Source organism: Macaca thibetana, chromosome 18 (assembly GCF_024542745.1).
Source record: "Macaca thibetana thibetana isolate TM-01 chromosome 18, ASM2454274v1, whole genome shotgun sequence".
In the NCBI taxonomy this organism is placed as follows: domain Eukaryota; kingdom Metazoa; phylum Chordata; class Mammalia; order Primates; family Cercopithecidae; genus Macaca; species Macaca thibetana.
In genome coordinates, this window is record NC_065595.1 from 67,646,054 (window position 1) to 67,661,139 (window position 15,086).

The 15,086-nt window shown below is 43.3% G+C and overlaps 1 protein-coding gene across 11 annotated transcripts in view; it reads left to right on the plus strand.

Annotated features, from left to right (window-relative positions):
• The window catches only part of PTPRM (protein tyrosine phosphatase receptor type M), an 835,753-nt gene that overhangs the window by 767,150 nt on the left and 53,517 nt on the right, over positions 1-15,086 (plus strand). For all 11 annotated transcript variants that reach the window (XM_050767360.1, XM_050767362.1, XM_050767361.1 and 8 more), the window contains one exon: positions 5,110-5,207. In XM_050767360.1, the coding sequence (XP_050623317.1) occupies positions 5,110-5,207 (98 nt within the window). The remainder of the gene's footprint in view (positions 1-5,109; positions 5,208-15,086) is intronic.

The window sequence follows — 15,086 nt, forward strand, 5'->3', positions numbered from 1 at the left end:
ATGGGAGGCCCTTGGAGGAGTTAAAGGAGGGAAGTGACCTGAGATGAAAACACCTTTAAAGAGGTGGTTTCCGTGTGGTTAACATGGGTTATCTCCTGTTTTCTTCTTGCTGGGATTGTGTGGTACACACCTGTCTGGTAGGGCCCTTCTGAGTTGCTTCCGATGTTCAAATGAGGCGGCATGGTGTAATGGAGTCCGACTCCTGGTTCAAAACTCAGCCCCATGGCTCACTAGCTGTGTGACCTTGGACAGCTTGCTTGACTTCCCAGTGCCTCAGTCTCCGTCAGTAAAATGGGGGGTGAGCAGTAGGACCTGTTCCGTAGGATGGCGTTTTCTAAATGTAATGCAATCGTACATGTAAACGACTTCAGACAGGACCTGGGAAACAGTAAGTGTTTAAAGGACATTAGGTATTATTCTGTTTATGATGGAATGCCAATTCGTATTTATATTATCTTTCTTTACTTCAAAAAACTCGAAAATGCCACTGTGAGCTTAAGGGACCTTGACTTCTCAGCAGCTCTAGTTACCATAGAAAACGTAGTGTATAGAAATTCAAATGTGAAAAACAGGGGTACAGGTCATCAAGGTTTGAAAACAATCATTTTTATAGATTTGGGGGTACAAGTGCAGTTGTGTTACGTGGATATATTGCTTGGTGGTGAAGTGTGGGCTTCTAGGGCACCCACACCTGAATATTATACATTGTTGAAATGATCGTTTTTAATATCTCTCACTTCCCATGAACTAGAGAACTCATACAATAAAGCCCATCCTTGAATGTTTTTCATTTATGCTTTTCATTGCTTGTTAATGGTTAATGTTTTTTATTGGAAAAAAAAAAAAAAACTTTCCACCCTTTTTTTTTTCCTTTGGGGCTTGGTGGTGGCAAGAATGGCCGCCTGCACCTCTCCTTCTCAGCAGAGGCCTCTGTGTGCCTGCCAGCTGGAGGAGATGGAATGTATTACTGGCCTGATATTACTGAAATTTCTAGATGTTACCTTGCGGATTTCCCACAGGGGGACAACTGCTGAGATGAACCGTCTTGCCTATTGTGCAAACATCTGTAAATGCACCACCACAGCAATTACAGTGGCTCCCCCCAGCCAGAAACTGCGGAAATCGAATGCCCTGTCTTGCAGTCGCACCTGTTCACACCTTGAGAGAGGGAGGCTTTTCAGAGCTCCTTGCTCTGAAAAAATCTTGGGAGTTTATTGGTTTGTGCACTCTGTGAGCAATCCACAGTGATCTCGGGAGTCACAGGTCAAAGGCAAAGGGTTACTGACCTCCCATGCTGTTCCCCCTGTCTTTAGGTCCTTCAAGGGCATGGGTGCTAAGAGGAGCCTCCTTGTGTACCAGGCTCACATCTTTGGACATGTGATGTTGGCTCATGATGGTCGTGGTCACTCAGACCCCACCAGGAGCTGCCGAATCCAAATGGAGTAGCTTTGGTGACAGTAAAGTCCACCCCTCCCCTGGCCTGGAGGGTACGTTCTGATTTTGCCAGGAGACAGGTAGCTGAGTAATACTTTATTGAGATCTTGGGAAATAATTTGAAATACGTGGAAGAGAAAAGAAAAACAGGATTGATACATGCTGCATTAAAAACCTTATTTGGACACCTTCCCTATTTTCTACCCTCAAAAAAAAAAAACCCACAAAAATAAAAAACAGGATTTGAATGAACATTTGGAAAAACATCTTGAATCATCAGCCACGAATCACCAGTGCCCACTCCTGAGCAGTTTTACTGTTGAGCCACCACAGTGACCAGGCCAGGGAGGAAGCCACGCGTGTGGCGGAAGGAACGGCCGCCAAGCGTTGGCTGCACAGCGCCCGGTGCCTGCAGGAGAGAGCGAGGCCGGCTGCACCGCAGGGAGATGTCTCCGCCTGCACTTTTTTTTTTCTTTCTGGGATCTATTTAGAATAATCTTTGTGTTCAATTTCATTTTTAGATTTTAACACCAAACTCTTTTTGTTCTTCTGGATCCACGTATCTAATTTCAGCATTGAAAAGCATTTCACCTAGTTTATTTTTGTATCCTAATCTTTTTGAGCGTAGGTCAATGGACAAGAAAATCACAAAAACTAAGTGTGTATTACCAGCCAAGTGAGCTGCTAGTGCTTATAAACACCCTTTATTTTAAAGACAATGCGAATTTAGTTATGTAAACATGTAAAAACCCAGGCCATCTTAACTGATGCCCAGCCGCAGAGGTGAGGTGGCATGGTCATATTCCTAGATGACATGTTATGAATAGAGTTCCTTCTACATCCGAGGAAAACAGGATTCCATGGTTCACAGAGCTTGCAGGCCAGGTTAGACTAATCAGGAGATTCAGAACAAACAAATCTTTGGCGTTTCACAGTTACAACTCCATAGGAGAGCACCTGATGGTTAGATTGGAAGACAAAGCCAATGTCCTTGATGCTATAGATCAGGAGAGATCTGAAAACACACCCAGACCCAACCCCCACCCAAACCCAGTTCAGTCACAGTCTCTTGAGTTAGGACATAAGAATTTTTCAAAATCTCCACAGTCATTTTAATAAGCAGCTAGAGTTGAGAACCAGTGCCTCCCATAGAGAACAGTCACTGGGAAGCTAGGATTGCACTGTGGTTACCTAGGGTGATGGACTGAGCTCAGCTGGAAGCAGAGCCTTGGGTGGGGAAACTGAGAGGAGTGATCTGTATAGTGCCTGGGAGCAGTGGTTTAATTCCAGAGCTCCAAGGCTGTGCTCTGAGGACAGAGATAATCATGCTCCTTCTGAAGAAATCCTTGCAGAAGATGTCGCCTTTCCATGAATTGAAAAGGAGGAAAGGTGCTGTGTTTTCAAGCTTCTCCAGATTATCTTAGAAATGTAAGTTGAGAAAGGGAATCGTAAAAACATTATGTCTTAATCTGACATACCTAGTATGGGTTTAACATAACACTGTCATAATAATACAGTTTACACACATGCATACAGACTTACCATCCATTCATTGATTCACTGGGTTCCTGCTGTGTGCCAGGCGTTTCCTAGGGCGCTAAGAAAACAGCAGCGAACAAAGAAGGCTGAGTTCTCCTCCAGGAGGGGTCTTACACCAATCAATCCCAGGATGTCGACTGGCAAGAAGGGGGGAGTGAGGAATATGTTGGTGGCAAAATGGGGCCCCTGCCTAGAGTGTCTCTGAGAAGACCCCTGCTGGGCCCTCACAAGGGAGGTGGCTTTACTCTTCCTGCAGGCACAAGCCGTCCATGATGCTGGGACCTCTGATTCATCCACTAGAGCCACTGTCATCAGAACTATTTCTGGAAACTTCTGAGTAGGTGGCACAGGCCTGTGTGCCTAGTGAAGGCCCCTCTTTGATTCAGGGGTCACATTGGGCTGTTTGCTCAAAGATGGACTCAGTGCTTTTTCTCCCCCTTGTGAATAAGTAACAAGCTGTTAAGTACACAATGAATGTACCTCTCTGCAAGCCAGAACTGTAGTGATTGATGGAATCCGATGTTTACTTGTCCCCTCTGTAACCTTAGATTAAAGTCACTGAAATCTTCAGCCTCTACATCAGGAGAATGGCACGCACATGCCAAGGGACGTGGCCAGAATGACTGGTGGAGCTTTGTGGGAGGTGGCGTGCATGGTCCCTTCCCCAAAGGGATTAGATGCAGAGACATCAGGAGACCAAGTCAGCTTTTCTGGGGAGGGTAACAGTGTAGTCAGAAGCAGCAAGGGAGAAATGATAGGAATTTGTGTTGTGGAAGGAAAGGAAGGAAGCCTGGACAGGGAGGAAGGAGAAGAAAAATTACACAAGAACCAATTGCTAATTGGTCAAGAAGGATAGGGAGTGACTGAAGGGCCCCTTGGGTGTGTCACTGTTGTTCAGTGTCCAGGCTGCAGCAAAAGGACAGCTATTAATAAACATCCTTAAATGCATCTCGTTTTCTTTCTATTGCTTTGTTGTTTATAAAATGCCTAAGTATACATTAATTCCAAGAATCCTCAAAATAACCTTGAGAGGTGTTACTGTGATCAGTACATAAAGAAAGAAGACATTGAAACTCATAGAGGCTAAGTAACTTGCCCCAAATCACACAGCCAGTTAAAAGGCAGAAGCAAATCTCAAATTCAAATATTTGAGCTCCAGCTCTGGCAATCTAAAATGTCAAGATACCTAGTACAATTGGGTTCTGGTCCTGGATGTGCCTGAACGTTTGTATGATTTCACATATACCGTGTGACTCTCCAAGCCTTTGAAGTTGCATTTCTCTCATTTCCTTGCCTTTCTATATGTCTTATAAAGATTTCTACTATTACATTTATACCCTCAAGTATGCATGAGCACAAAGTCGAGTTTGGGATTTTTTTTAATCTGAATTAAAAGAAATTGTAAATTCCAACTTTCTGTACCCGATTCTTTCTGTAGCACTGGCCTTTTGTAATATGTATTTTTCCTTTTTTTTTTTTTTTTTTCCAAGCCATAGGAAAGAGCTTTTTAATGCTCAGATCCCAAGAGCTAAGGAAGTAGATGGCTATTCATGTTCTGCCCGGAATCTTTATGTTCAGTGAGAGGAAGCGCAACTGCTTAAAACTCTTAACTTCTCTCTCTTACTTTAGAAAGTCAGGCGGAAAAAAAAAAAAGGATTAATTTGACAGATAGCACAGAAGAAGAAAAATATTAGAAACAAGAAGAGGCCATTTCTCCTGTAGAGGTTCATTTCATTCTATATACCACTTCCCTGGGATATCTGCCAATTGTTAGCAGAAAGAGTAATGTTACCTATTTTTTTAAATTTCACTCTTGAGTACTATGGAGATAAATAGCTAAATGATGGAGAAATAACTTTCTTTCATGGTAGTAGTTTAAGAAGGGTAAAAAGAGCTCAAATGCAGATGTTTGATGACATGAGAAAATTCAGCGACGAATGAAAAATTTGATATTTCTATAGGTGCAGTTTTAGAAAGAGTATCTTTTTGCATTGACACTAGAGACCTGTGTCCATCTGTAAAAGTGAGGGAACTGCATGTGGGTATTAATAGATGTATTTGCAAGCACCGGAAATTTTCCAGTTGAAACTTACAACAACAACAACAACAAAAAGTTTCTGTTCTGTTTTGCTGCAGGGCCAATGCAGGAGACCATCTATGACTTCTGGAGGATGGTGTGGCACGAAAACACTGCAAGCATCATCATGGTGACCAATCTTGTGGAAGTGGGAAGGGTGAGTGGACCATCTGCTGCAAAAGGCCATTTTGTTCCTTACTTAGTTGGTAACAGAAAGTAAGGCATGAGGCAAGCTTTTGAAGTATTATGTGTACTCCCAAAAACATTAACTACTGCAGCTCCTCCTATTGCTTGCTGCACTTGCTTATAAATTATCAGTAAACATAGCTTGAATTGCTTTCATTTGTTGCGATAGCAACAGACAGAAAGGCACTCAAGATTTAAAAGCAGTTGTTATCGGGCTATATTGAGTGCACAAAAATACCTCTAAGCATGAATGCTGATTGTTGAGTGTCAAAACTCAATGGGTGCTGCATTAGACATGACTACATTCCCAAACTCAAGAAAATTGGCTCTAAAAACAGTGTGCAGCTCTGGATTCAAACCTTAGATTAGAATTCCAGCATCTTCTCTTGCTTAAATTGGCCTTTCCTGTGTCTCAGTTTCCAAACCTGTAGGATGGAAAACGTCATCTTTCTGAAGGTCTTCTACTACCTTCTCCTTAGTAATTGTTTCTGAGCAGTACTTTTATTTAACCAGGAAGCTGTTACATAGTGGTAATTTCAGTAGTGGTATGCTCTAGGATTATTTCCAAAGTGAAATTTTAAAATGAGCAAACACACAGCGTGCAGTTGCCTTATTTACAGTAGGTTGAATTCCATGGTTGTGCTAACTGAAGAGAAGTTGGCGTCATGAGATTTGCCCTCAGCAAAGGCAGCCTAGAAGTTATCCCAGAATTGAAGCAGTGGGATAGGAACCATAAAGGGATCGTCTCTTAAGAGTCTCAGGTTTCAGGAAGCACAAACCAGGAAGAAGAAGGACATCACAATTCTCTCATAATGAGAATATTCAGTAAGTGTGTGTGTGTATATATATATATACACACACACACACACACGTAGGACATATATACACACATACACACAATTCTAGCAAAAATGGCACATTAAGCTGAAAATCCTCCTATAAACATCTAGAAATTCTAGATAAAAATATGAATATGTATTTTAATATGTTTATATGTATATCACATGCATATGCAAATATATATATTTTAAATGTTTAGCTTACCCCTTAATAAAGACAGCTACTACAGACCAGAAATAAAGTGAGGACTAGAGAGCCTAGGGAGTGTAGCGCTTGCATGCACCCTTAGGAGGCTGGGCAGGGGGTTCTGTGTGAGTCTTGGGGGAGGGTGGGCAGCGTCAGTCTTTGTGATCTTGGATCCTGGGTTTTAAAGCCCACTGAGGGCAGGAAATAATGTGGACGTGTACAATGCTAAGAATTTGCATGTCAACTGCCACACAGAACCAAAACCCACAAAGAGCAGACCCTCAGAGAAAGGCAAACTGGGGAAGTGGAGGTAGGGAGGGGGAGGAGGGAGAAGGGAGAGGAGCACCAGCCAGCCCAGGGAATTGACAAGGAAGTTACACCATCTTCACTTAGGTAGGATCTGTGGGGGTGAAGCACTTCCACCAACTCCAGGGTCAAAGTAAACACCTAATAAAATCAGAAAATAATTAGAACCGTGAATCATGAAGTATCATTGTAGTATTAAAGTTGTCAGATGCAAATAACATGGTACCAGGAAAGGAAATACATGTTTTTAAATGTTGTTATTAGAAAAGAAGGAATACCAACTAAGCATCTAATTCAAGAAGACAGATGAAGAACAGAGCAAAACCAAAGGAAAAGAAAAGGAAATAATAAACATGAATAGAAATTTATTAACTTAAAAAGCACAGAAGCAGTAATAAAGTTCAACAAAATAAAAAGCTGGTTTTGTGATAAGGTTAATAACATGCACCTCTGGCAACAGATCAGAAATAAACAGAGAAAAACCACATATAGCCAATAGCAGATTTTTTTTTTACTGCAATAGAATAATATGAATAACAATATATTTGATGAATTAGGTAATTTTTCTAGAAAAATATGACTTTCCAAAACTGACTCAAAAAGAAACAGAAATTCTGAGTAGATTATTATTATCTTAAACTCTAATTCTGGTTAAAAATTGACCCATGGAAATGTACCAGTGTATTTATAGGTACTAAATATTCAAGGAACAGATAATTCAAATGTACATTTTAAAAATACATAACATTTTATAAATACATAAAAATACATAAATTATATACATTTTATAAAAATCTAAGAGAACAGAAAAGAAAGGTTGTTCCCCCATTTCATTTTAAGAGGAAAGAAAGCTTCTTCCTCTATTTCACTTTAAGAGGCTAGTATAACCTCAATATCAAAACCAGATAAGACTACAGGAAAAGGTAAAATTATAGGTGCCACACATAGATAGGGAGAGATGAATATACCAGTAGGTCAAAACAGGCCAGATGTAAGACACCAAAAGCCCACCATATTAAGGAATAGGATAGGAAAATGTATGATAGTAAGATTTACGTAAAATCCTCTGTATGACAAAGGATATAGTAAGCGACCAGACAAAGGCGGGGAGGTACTATGGGGCTATCATGCGAAGTTTAAACACTTCCAGAGCAATATTTTATGTACTAAAAGTATAAAAACCATTTCTTTCTTTCAATGATGCCTCTGCCGAGTGCCAGCATGGGAGTGCAGGTGAGTTGGCAAGGAGGCTGCTGAGGCAGGGAGGCCACCAGCCCGGCCCAGAAGAGGGTGCTGGGCCTCTCCTTCCACAGACCTTTCTCTGGAAAGAGGAAACTAGCAGTACTGTGTGTCCACACAGTTTTGGAGCTGAGAAGTGGGGACCAGAGCTATGGACCTCTGTCACAGTTGCGGATGGGAAGAAACCACCTGTGTGGATTCTCGGCTATTTTCCACCCAAGGAGCCTGCCCTAAAATTCCTTTCACAGTACTTGTCACTGAAAGAGTCACGAAAGGAAAAGTTTACAATGAACACTAGACGTCAGAACGAACAACTTTCTAATTCACATACAAGGAAGGTGTATTGATTCCAGGTGCTCCTCTCACAGCCAAGAAAAAACATCTTCTTTTGTTGCCATAACCAAATACCACAAGCTGGGAGGCTTACACAAGAGACATGTAGTATCTTCCTGCACTGGAGGTCGGAAAGTCCCAAGCCGGGTCTGGCAGGATTCTGCTTCTGGTGCGGGCCCTCCTGGCTTTCATGTGGCCACCTTCTCGCTGCAACTTCATGTGTCAGAGAGAGCACAAGCTCCGTGGTGTCTCTTCTTACAAGGACGCAAATCCTATTGGGTGAGGGCCCCACCTTAATGACCATTTAGCCATCATTATTTCCTTGGAGGCCCATCTCCAAATACAGTCACACTTGGGGGTTAGGCCTTCACCATATGAATTTTGGGGGTACACAGATATTCAGTCCATAACAGCTTGCTTAATGGGGTTCTTGTAAAGATTCAGTGAGTTTCCACATGTTACAGAAGTTCCTGCCCATTTCAGGGACTCAATAATACAGCTGTTAGTATAACCTTAGGTTTCCACCAACAAACCTAAGACTGAAGAAAAAGACCCTTTTTCTTCCGCACACCAAATCTCCCTACTTTTACTATGAAAACATTAATGACTATTGGGGAAAATAAGGCCAGCTCCACCAGAAAGCAAGTTCCTTGAAGGGAAGAGACGGCGTTGCTCAGTGGCCTCTCCTTCCAGGCCCAGGGCCCTGAGCAAATGCCTAGCAAGGTGAATAAAGAGAGTATCTCACCATAGTGTGAGCACACCAGAGCCACCTCATATAGCCTAAACATTTCACCTGCTTTCATGTGCTTGTGTTTCTTCCGCTGAGAGGTATACTCCCATCTGACTCCTTCATTCACTTCACACATCCTTGCTGACCGCCCACATGTGATAGGGAGAAAGAGGTGCCTGGAGCCCACTCTCGGGTGCCTTCCCTTCACAAACCCAGCATCCCAGAAAGCTGTGCACCCATGCACACGTTCAATATTTGCACTGGAGCTCACTTACAAGACAGTCCTAAGTAAATTATTTTGAAAAGTAGATAACTGCTAAATAACAAGTATTACTGGATTTTATAAAATAAAAGCACATCTATTTTTTGCTTAATTGAAATTACAAAACACACCACTGTGTCTGGACTCAGTGGCTTAAGAGGTTAAGCTGATGTCATATGATACAGCCTTTTACTTTAAGAAAAGACGAGGACAGCATAGTCTTTGGTTGAAAAGTCAAAAGAAGATTGTGCTGTAAAATTACTGCAGCAAAAAATAATAATTACACACTAACGCCCACTGTGCCTCAGACATGGCACATTTGCAGGGAGCCAGGTTTCATTCAGACTGACCTGGGTTTAGAAAAGGAATGAAAATGATATGCAGTGGTGGTCACTGTTCCTTCCATCAGGCACCGGGACCCGTCATGTCCAGGGTAGTCACTGGTGATTTTTATGACAGCAACTATTCCTTCTGACAAATAACCATGGAAATTTTGTTTCCAATAAGGTGTGGCTGAGGTGGGTGGTGGTAACTAGGTTTCTGGTTTACCCATAAATCTAAATCTGTAGATTTAAAGTAACTCAACCATTTTAGGTCTGGTAAGCTTATTAAAAAAAAAAAAAAAAAAAAAAAATTCTTCCAAATCCTTACCAAGTTTGTGGGGACATGGGTAAGCTCTGAAGAGGCCCCACCTCATTGCCATCAACCCCTTGGATGGGCCTGACTTCAATTAGTAATGAAATTATGGCATCTGTCCTTGAAATGTCTGGCATGATTTGGGGGTTTTGACAAGAGGTCATGTTCCCTTGTGGGAAAAGCACTCTCCTTGTTCCAGGCTGGTTCCCATTGTTAATCCTGCACTTTTGTTTACAGATAGCTCCTCCATTTTCCATGCTTCAAAACAACAACAAGAAACCACCCAAGAAATCAAAATGACATGATTTTTAAGGGCAGTAGCTACCTACTTAACATGTGTACCACACATGGTGCGTCCTTCATGCATTAAGCATGAGCTAGGCGGATGCGTGTTTGTTTACTCAGACTTGCTGCCGATTCATTAAGGCAGAGCTGGGGACCTGCTTCCCCCCATTTTGCCCTGAAGCGCTCTGCATTAGGCGGCCCTAATTGCTGGTGCTGGAGCCACCAGGAGACCTTTCCTGTCGCAGCACCTGGTGCAGAAGACACAGATGCTGCACTTCCCTCCAGCAGGGTCCCCGGTACATCTGCCAGGACCTGTCATTATCTAAGACTTCCTTGTCACCACCGTGCCTCCCATTTTAGCCCGCGTGTTCTGGGAAGGGACCCTTGTCGGTTTTCCTGGCACCTGCCGCCGGCTGCACACCTGGCATTGAAATGGCGCTGGAACGTGTTGTGATTATTTTCCCTCTTTAATGAACCCACCTGAGGGACATTTAGTTTTTTAATCCAGTCGCCTGTTTCCCAGGCATTCCCATTTACACCGTTTGTGTGGAGATTCAAAAACTGTGTTGCGGTGTTGAGCTACACCATCTGCCAGAAGTCTTATAACCAAATCTGCAGGACTCCCAAAGGAGACTTTTGCACCGGTAATTTAAGCTAATGATTTCTAAACATATTTAGTCAGTTTTATGAAGACCTCATTAGAATGTGACTGTTTATTAAAAATCCAAATGAGGTCTCACAGTCATTTAGGAAAATTATTGTTGAGTCACTCTGAATAGTTCTGATAACAGAAGATAAAATGTTTTGGAACTGAGAGAAGTGGGGACCAGAGCTATGGACCTCTGTCACAGTCGGGGATGGGAAGAAACCACCTATGTGGATTCTTGGCTATTTTCCACCCAAGGAGCCTGCCCTAAAATTCCTTTCACGGTACTTGTCACTGAAAGAGTCATGAAAGGAAAAGTTTACAATGAACACTAGACGTCAGAACGAACAACTTTCTAATTCACATACAAGGAAGGTGTATTAAGATTCCAGGTGCTCCTCTCACAGCCAAGAAAAAACATCTTCTTTTCTGCAACAGCCACCAGACCCAGGATCAATGAGGAAGCAAGAGAGAGGCAAGGTTGCCCCATACTGGTTAATTACAGGAATAAAAATATTAGCAATTGTTTTTACTACAAAATCTCTTAAGTTGTTCCAAGACATCGAACTCATAAGAAAGGGAAGAGGGAAATTGTTTTTATAGACATTGCTGACAGTTTTCCGTCTTGAGCGCTCACTGTTACTTTCATAGATCCTTTTTCATAAACTGGTATTTAAGATTGATATTTTGTGACCTGTGTATTTACAATCTTAGCCTTTGAATAATTTATGCTCATTCAGCAAACACTCTTCATCTCGATCTGTCATCCTTTCACCTGTCATAGGGATGAAGCTGACATAAGCCTTACCTCCCTCCTGCACGTTACACCTGGGCATTTAACTGCTCACTGGCCATCTCTACCTCTGTGTCCCACAACTGACACAAAACAAGCACCTCAGAAACTAAGCTCGTCCATTCATCTTCAGACTCCTGGTCCCCAGTACCTCTTCTTATCATTCAGGCTTGAAAACAAACTTCATTTTGTACTCAGCCCAATCCAATGTCAAGCCATAAAAACACCGTGTGAACAGCACACCTGCCTCCTGTTTTCATGGTGCCTTCCCTGCAGCTTGGGAACTCACAGTCTTTCTTATCAGTCCCGGCAGCAGCATCCACACTGGTCACCCCAGCGTCCACACTGGTCACCTTGTGCTGTTGCGGTCTCAGAGACAAAAATGGATGTCCCATTACCAAGACGGAAAGGTTAAGGAAACAGAGTTACCTACAGGTTGACGGTTCAGGGCCTGTCATAGCAAATCCTCTAAGTTCCTATGGCCAAACTCCCTACCGATAGGAGCTATAGCTCTGAGTCACAACCCAGACCACTGCAACTCTGATTGGACAGAGGACCAGCCTTGCAAACACTCTTTCCTGATAAGCAGCTGCAGACCTCCAGCCCGTTTTGGCCGCTCATAGAGGCTGCACACAGACTGTCTTTGTGTCCCGTAGCTGACCTTTTGATGTAAAGAGCCAAATGCCATTTCCTTTTCACAGTAAAAATCCCACCCCAAAGTGAACATGGGATGTATGTTTACCTATTGCACATGTGCTTAGCTCCCCTTATAAATATGTATAGCTTTTCCCCCGAACCTGCTGATATATATGACTCTTGTGTGTGATACAGACCTGGTGAGGCATAAAACCCAACCTGTCCTTTGTTCTAAAGAGAGAGCACCTTCAGTCCATGCTAGAGACTCTTCCCAGCTTACAAACAGATAACCCCAATAAAGCTCTCCCTCCTACTGTCCAGCCATCCTGGTGGTCTTTTAGACAACACTGTCTTCTATGCACTCTGTGCGTCAGTGCTGCGTGAATTTTTATAAACATTAGCTCCTGACACACCACTCATCTGTTCCGAATCCTTCAGTGATTCCCGTCGAATTCAGAACAAAGCCCAGACCTCAGGATCCGAAAAATTCTGTGCCTTCACAGTGTGGCTCTAGTCTACAGCACCCAAGCTTGCTTCCCAGCGTTCTCTTACAAGTGTTGGAAATGCCAGGCGGCCAAAGTATTTGCCGTTTGCCACACGCGCCCAGCACTGCATTCCTTGTGCCTTTGGTGCTATCTGGCCTGTGCACAGTGGAGCTCTCCAGGAAAACCCCTGCCAGTTTGGAATGCTCTAGGTCTGCACAGTCCCTGCAGAGCCTCTAGTCGCAGGGGTCTACTAAGTATTTTCAGTGTGGTTATTGTGACTGAGAGATTGACTTCTGAGGTTTATTTCATTTGTATTAATTTAAATTGAAATGTCCACATGTGACTAATGGCTTTTGTCTGGGACAGTGCAGGGACAGCACCTCCTTGCCTTCCTCCCTCTGCCTGCTTAACCAGGGCCGTTCTTTTAATACTAATTGAAAATTCCACCCTTTCTAAGAAGGAAGCCTGACCTGATTATTCAACTGGCTCTTTTATCTCCATCATCAGCATCCTCTCTGTATGTCACTTGCCATATTCTGTCCTTTAGTATAAGTTGTAGCCCTTCCTCATTTATAGTAAGTCAGAGAATCAGAAGGCCTTGGTTCAGATCTTGGCTCTTCCCATGCCCATTGCAACATCTCTGAGCCCCAGATTCCTCATCTGTTAAGCATAGGGAATCGTGCACTAATACACACCCTCCTGTGCCATGGGATTACTGTAAGGATTACAAAATAAATTGAGCATCTTTTGTGCCTGTTTCCACTTCTGCAAACTCACCTTCTCAGCCATTCCTGTGCACAGCTACCAGGCTGTGGGTCCTTCCAGGTAGGCCCAGTAGAAGCAGTTGGTCAACAACCCTTTCCCTAAATCTGGCCGCAGGGACGGCCTCTCTGTTGTCAGAGATGGTGGAGTTTGCACCTTTCCTTGAATTCCGTCAATTCTGTAGTCATGAATTATCTGTTTCTGCTGGAAATATCAGCAATTCCTAAACTAGAATTGTCGTAACTTTAACACAAAACTAGGAGTCAAAGAGGAAACTGGCAGTGTAGCCTGTGATGATTCCCATCCAGGTACAGCCAGGCTTCACGCCACCACCCCCAGCACATCAGCCAAGAAAGGAGGCGCTAACGAGTACTGAGCTATCAGCAGCAGGAGAAAGGCCTTCTACAGACTCCTCGACACCAGCTCCTCCAGGAAAGATGGTTCCCTGGCTGCCCTGGGGAAGCTGGAGGTTTTCTCTGCCTGAAAACCTCAGTTCCCCTCTGTAAAAAGTTCAGCCAAAGAGCTCGATTTGTCATGTTCACAAATTAGCCCAAAGATAGGCTTGTTAATTCCTTCTCAGCACAATTTAATCCAACATTTAGTGCTGTACTTACTGTATCTATGACACTAAGAATCCAAAGATAGTTATAATTCACTTGTCCTCAAAGAATCTCATCACCTGTGGTCATTGAGAACCGTGTATCAGCAATGAACTGTGAGACGTGTTCAGAGTGTGATAGTACCGACGATGGGACTCATTCTGCCTGTGGGAATCTAGGACTTCTCGGAGCACGTGGTAAAGAGCTGGACCTTAGTAGGAGGAAGGATTTTATTTTGTCTTTATTTTAGATTTAGGGGGCACATGGGCAGGTTTGTTAAATGGGTATATTTAGTGGTGCTGGGGTTAGGGCTTCTAATGATCCCATCAACCAAACAGTGAACATAGTCCCCAGTAGGTAGTTTTTCAAACCGTGCCCTCCATTCTCTCTCCTCCCTCTCTCCTCCCTTTTATATTCCCCAATGTTTATTCTCATCTTTGTGCCATGTATACCCAACGTTTAGCTCCCACTTACAAGTGAGAACATAGGGTATTTGGTTTTGTTTCTGAGTTAATTCACTTAGGATAATGACCTCCAGCTGTACCCATGTTGCACCAAAGGACATGATGTCATTCTTTTTCTTTCTTTTTTGTTTTTTGTTTTTTGAGGTGGAGTCTCGGTCTATCACCCAGGCTGGAGTGCAGTGGCGCAATCTTGGCTCACTGCAACCATCGCCTCCTGGGTTCAAGCAGTTCTCTGCCTCAGCCTCCCAAGTAGCTGGGATTACAGGCACCCACCACTACGCCCAGTTAATTTTTTGTATTTTTAATGGAGACGGGGTTTCACCATCTTAGCCAGGCTGGTCTCGATCTCCTGACCTTGTGATCCACCCGCCTCGGCCTCCCAAAGTGCTGGGATTACAGGCGTGAGCCACCGCGCCAGGCCCGATTTCGTTTTTTATGGCTATGTAGTATTCCATGGTGTGTATATACCACATTCTCTTTATCCAGCCTACCGTTGATGGACACCTGGGTTGATTCCATGTCTTTGCCGAGGAAGCATTTTAAATGGCAGGAGTGAGACAGTAACCACTTCAGCAGCATAAGGAAGGGAAAGCACAGAAAGGGAGGAAATGGCATGTTGGAGAAAGAGCGAGTGGCCTGCCTGATGCA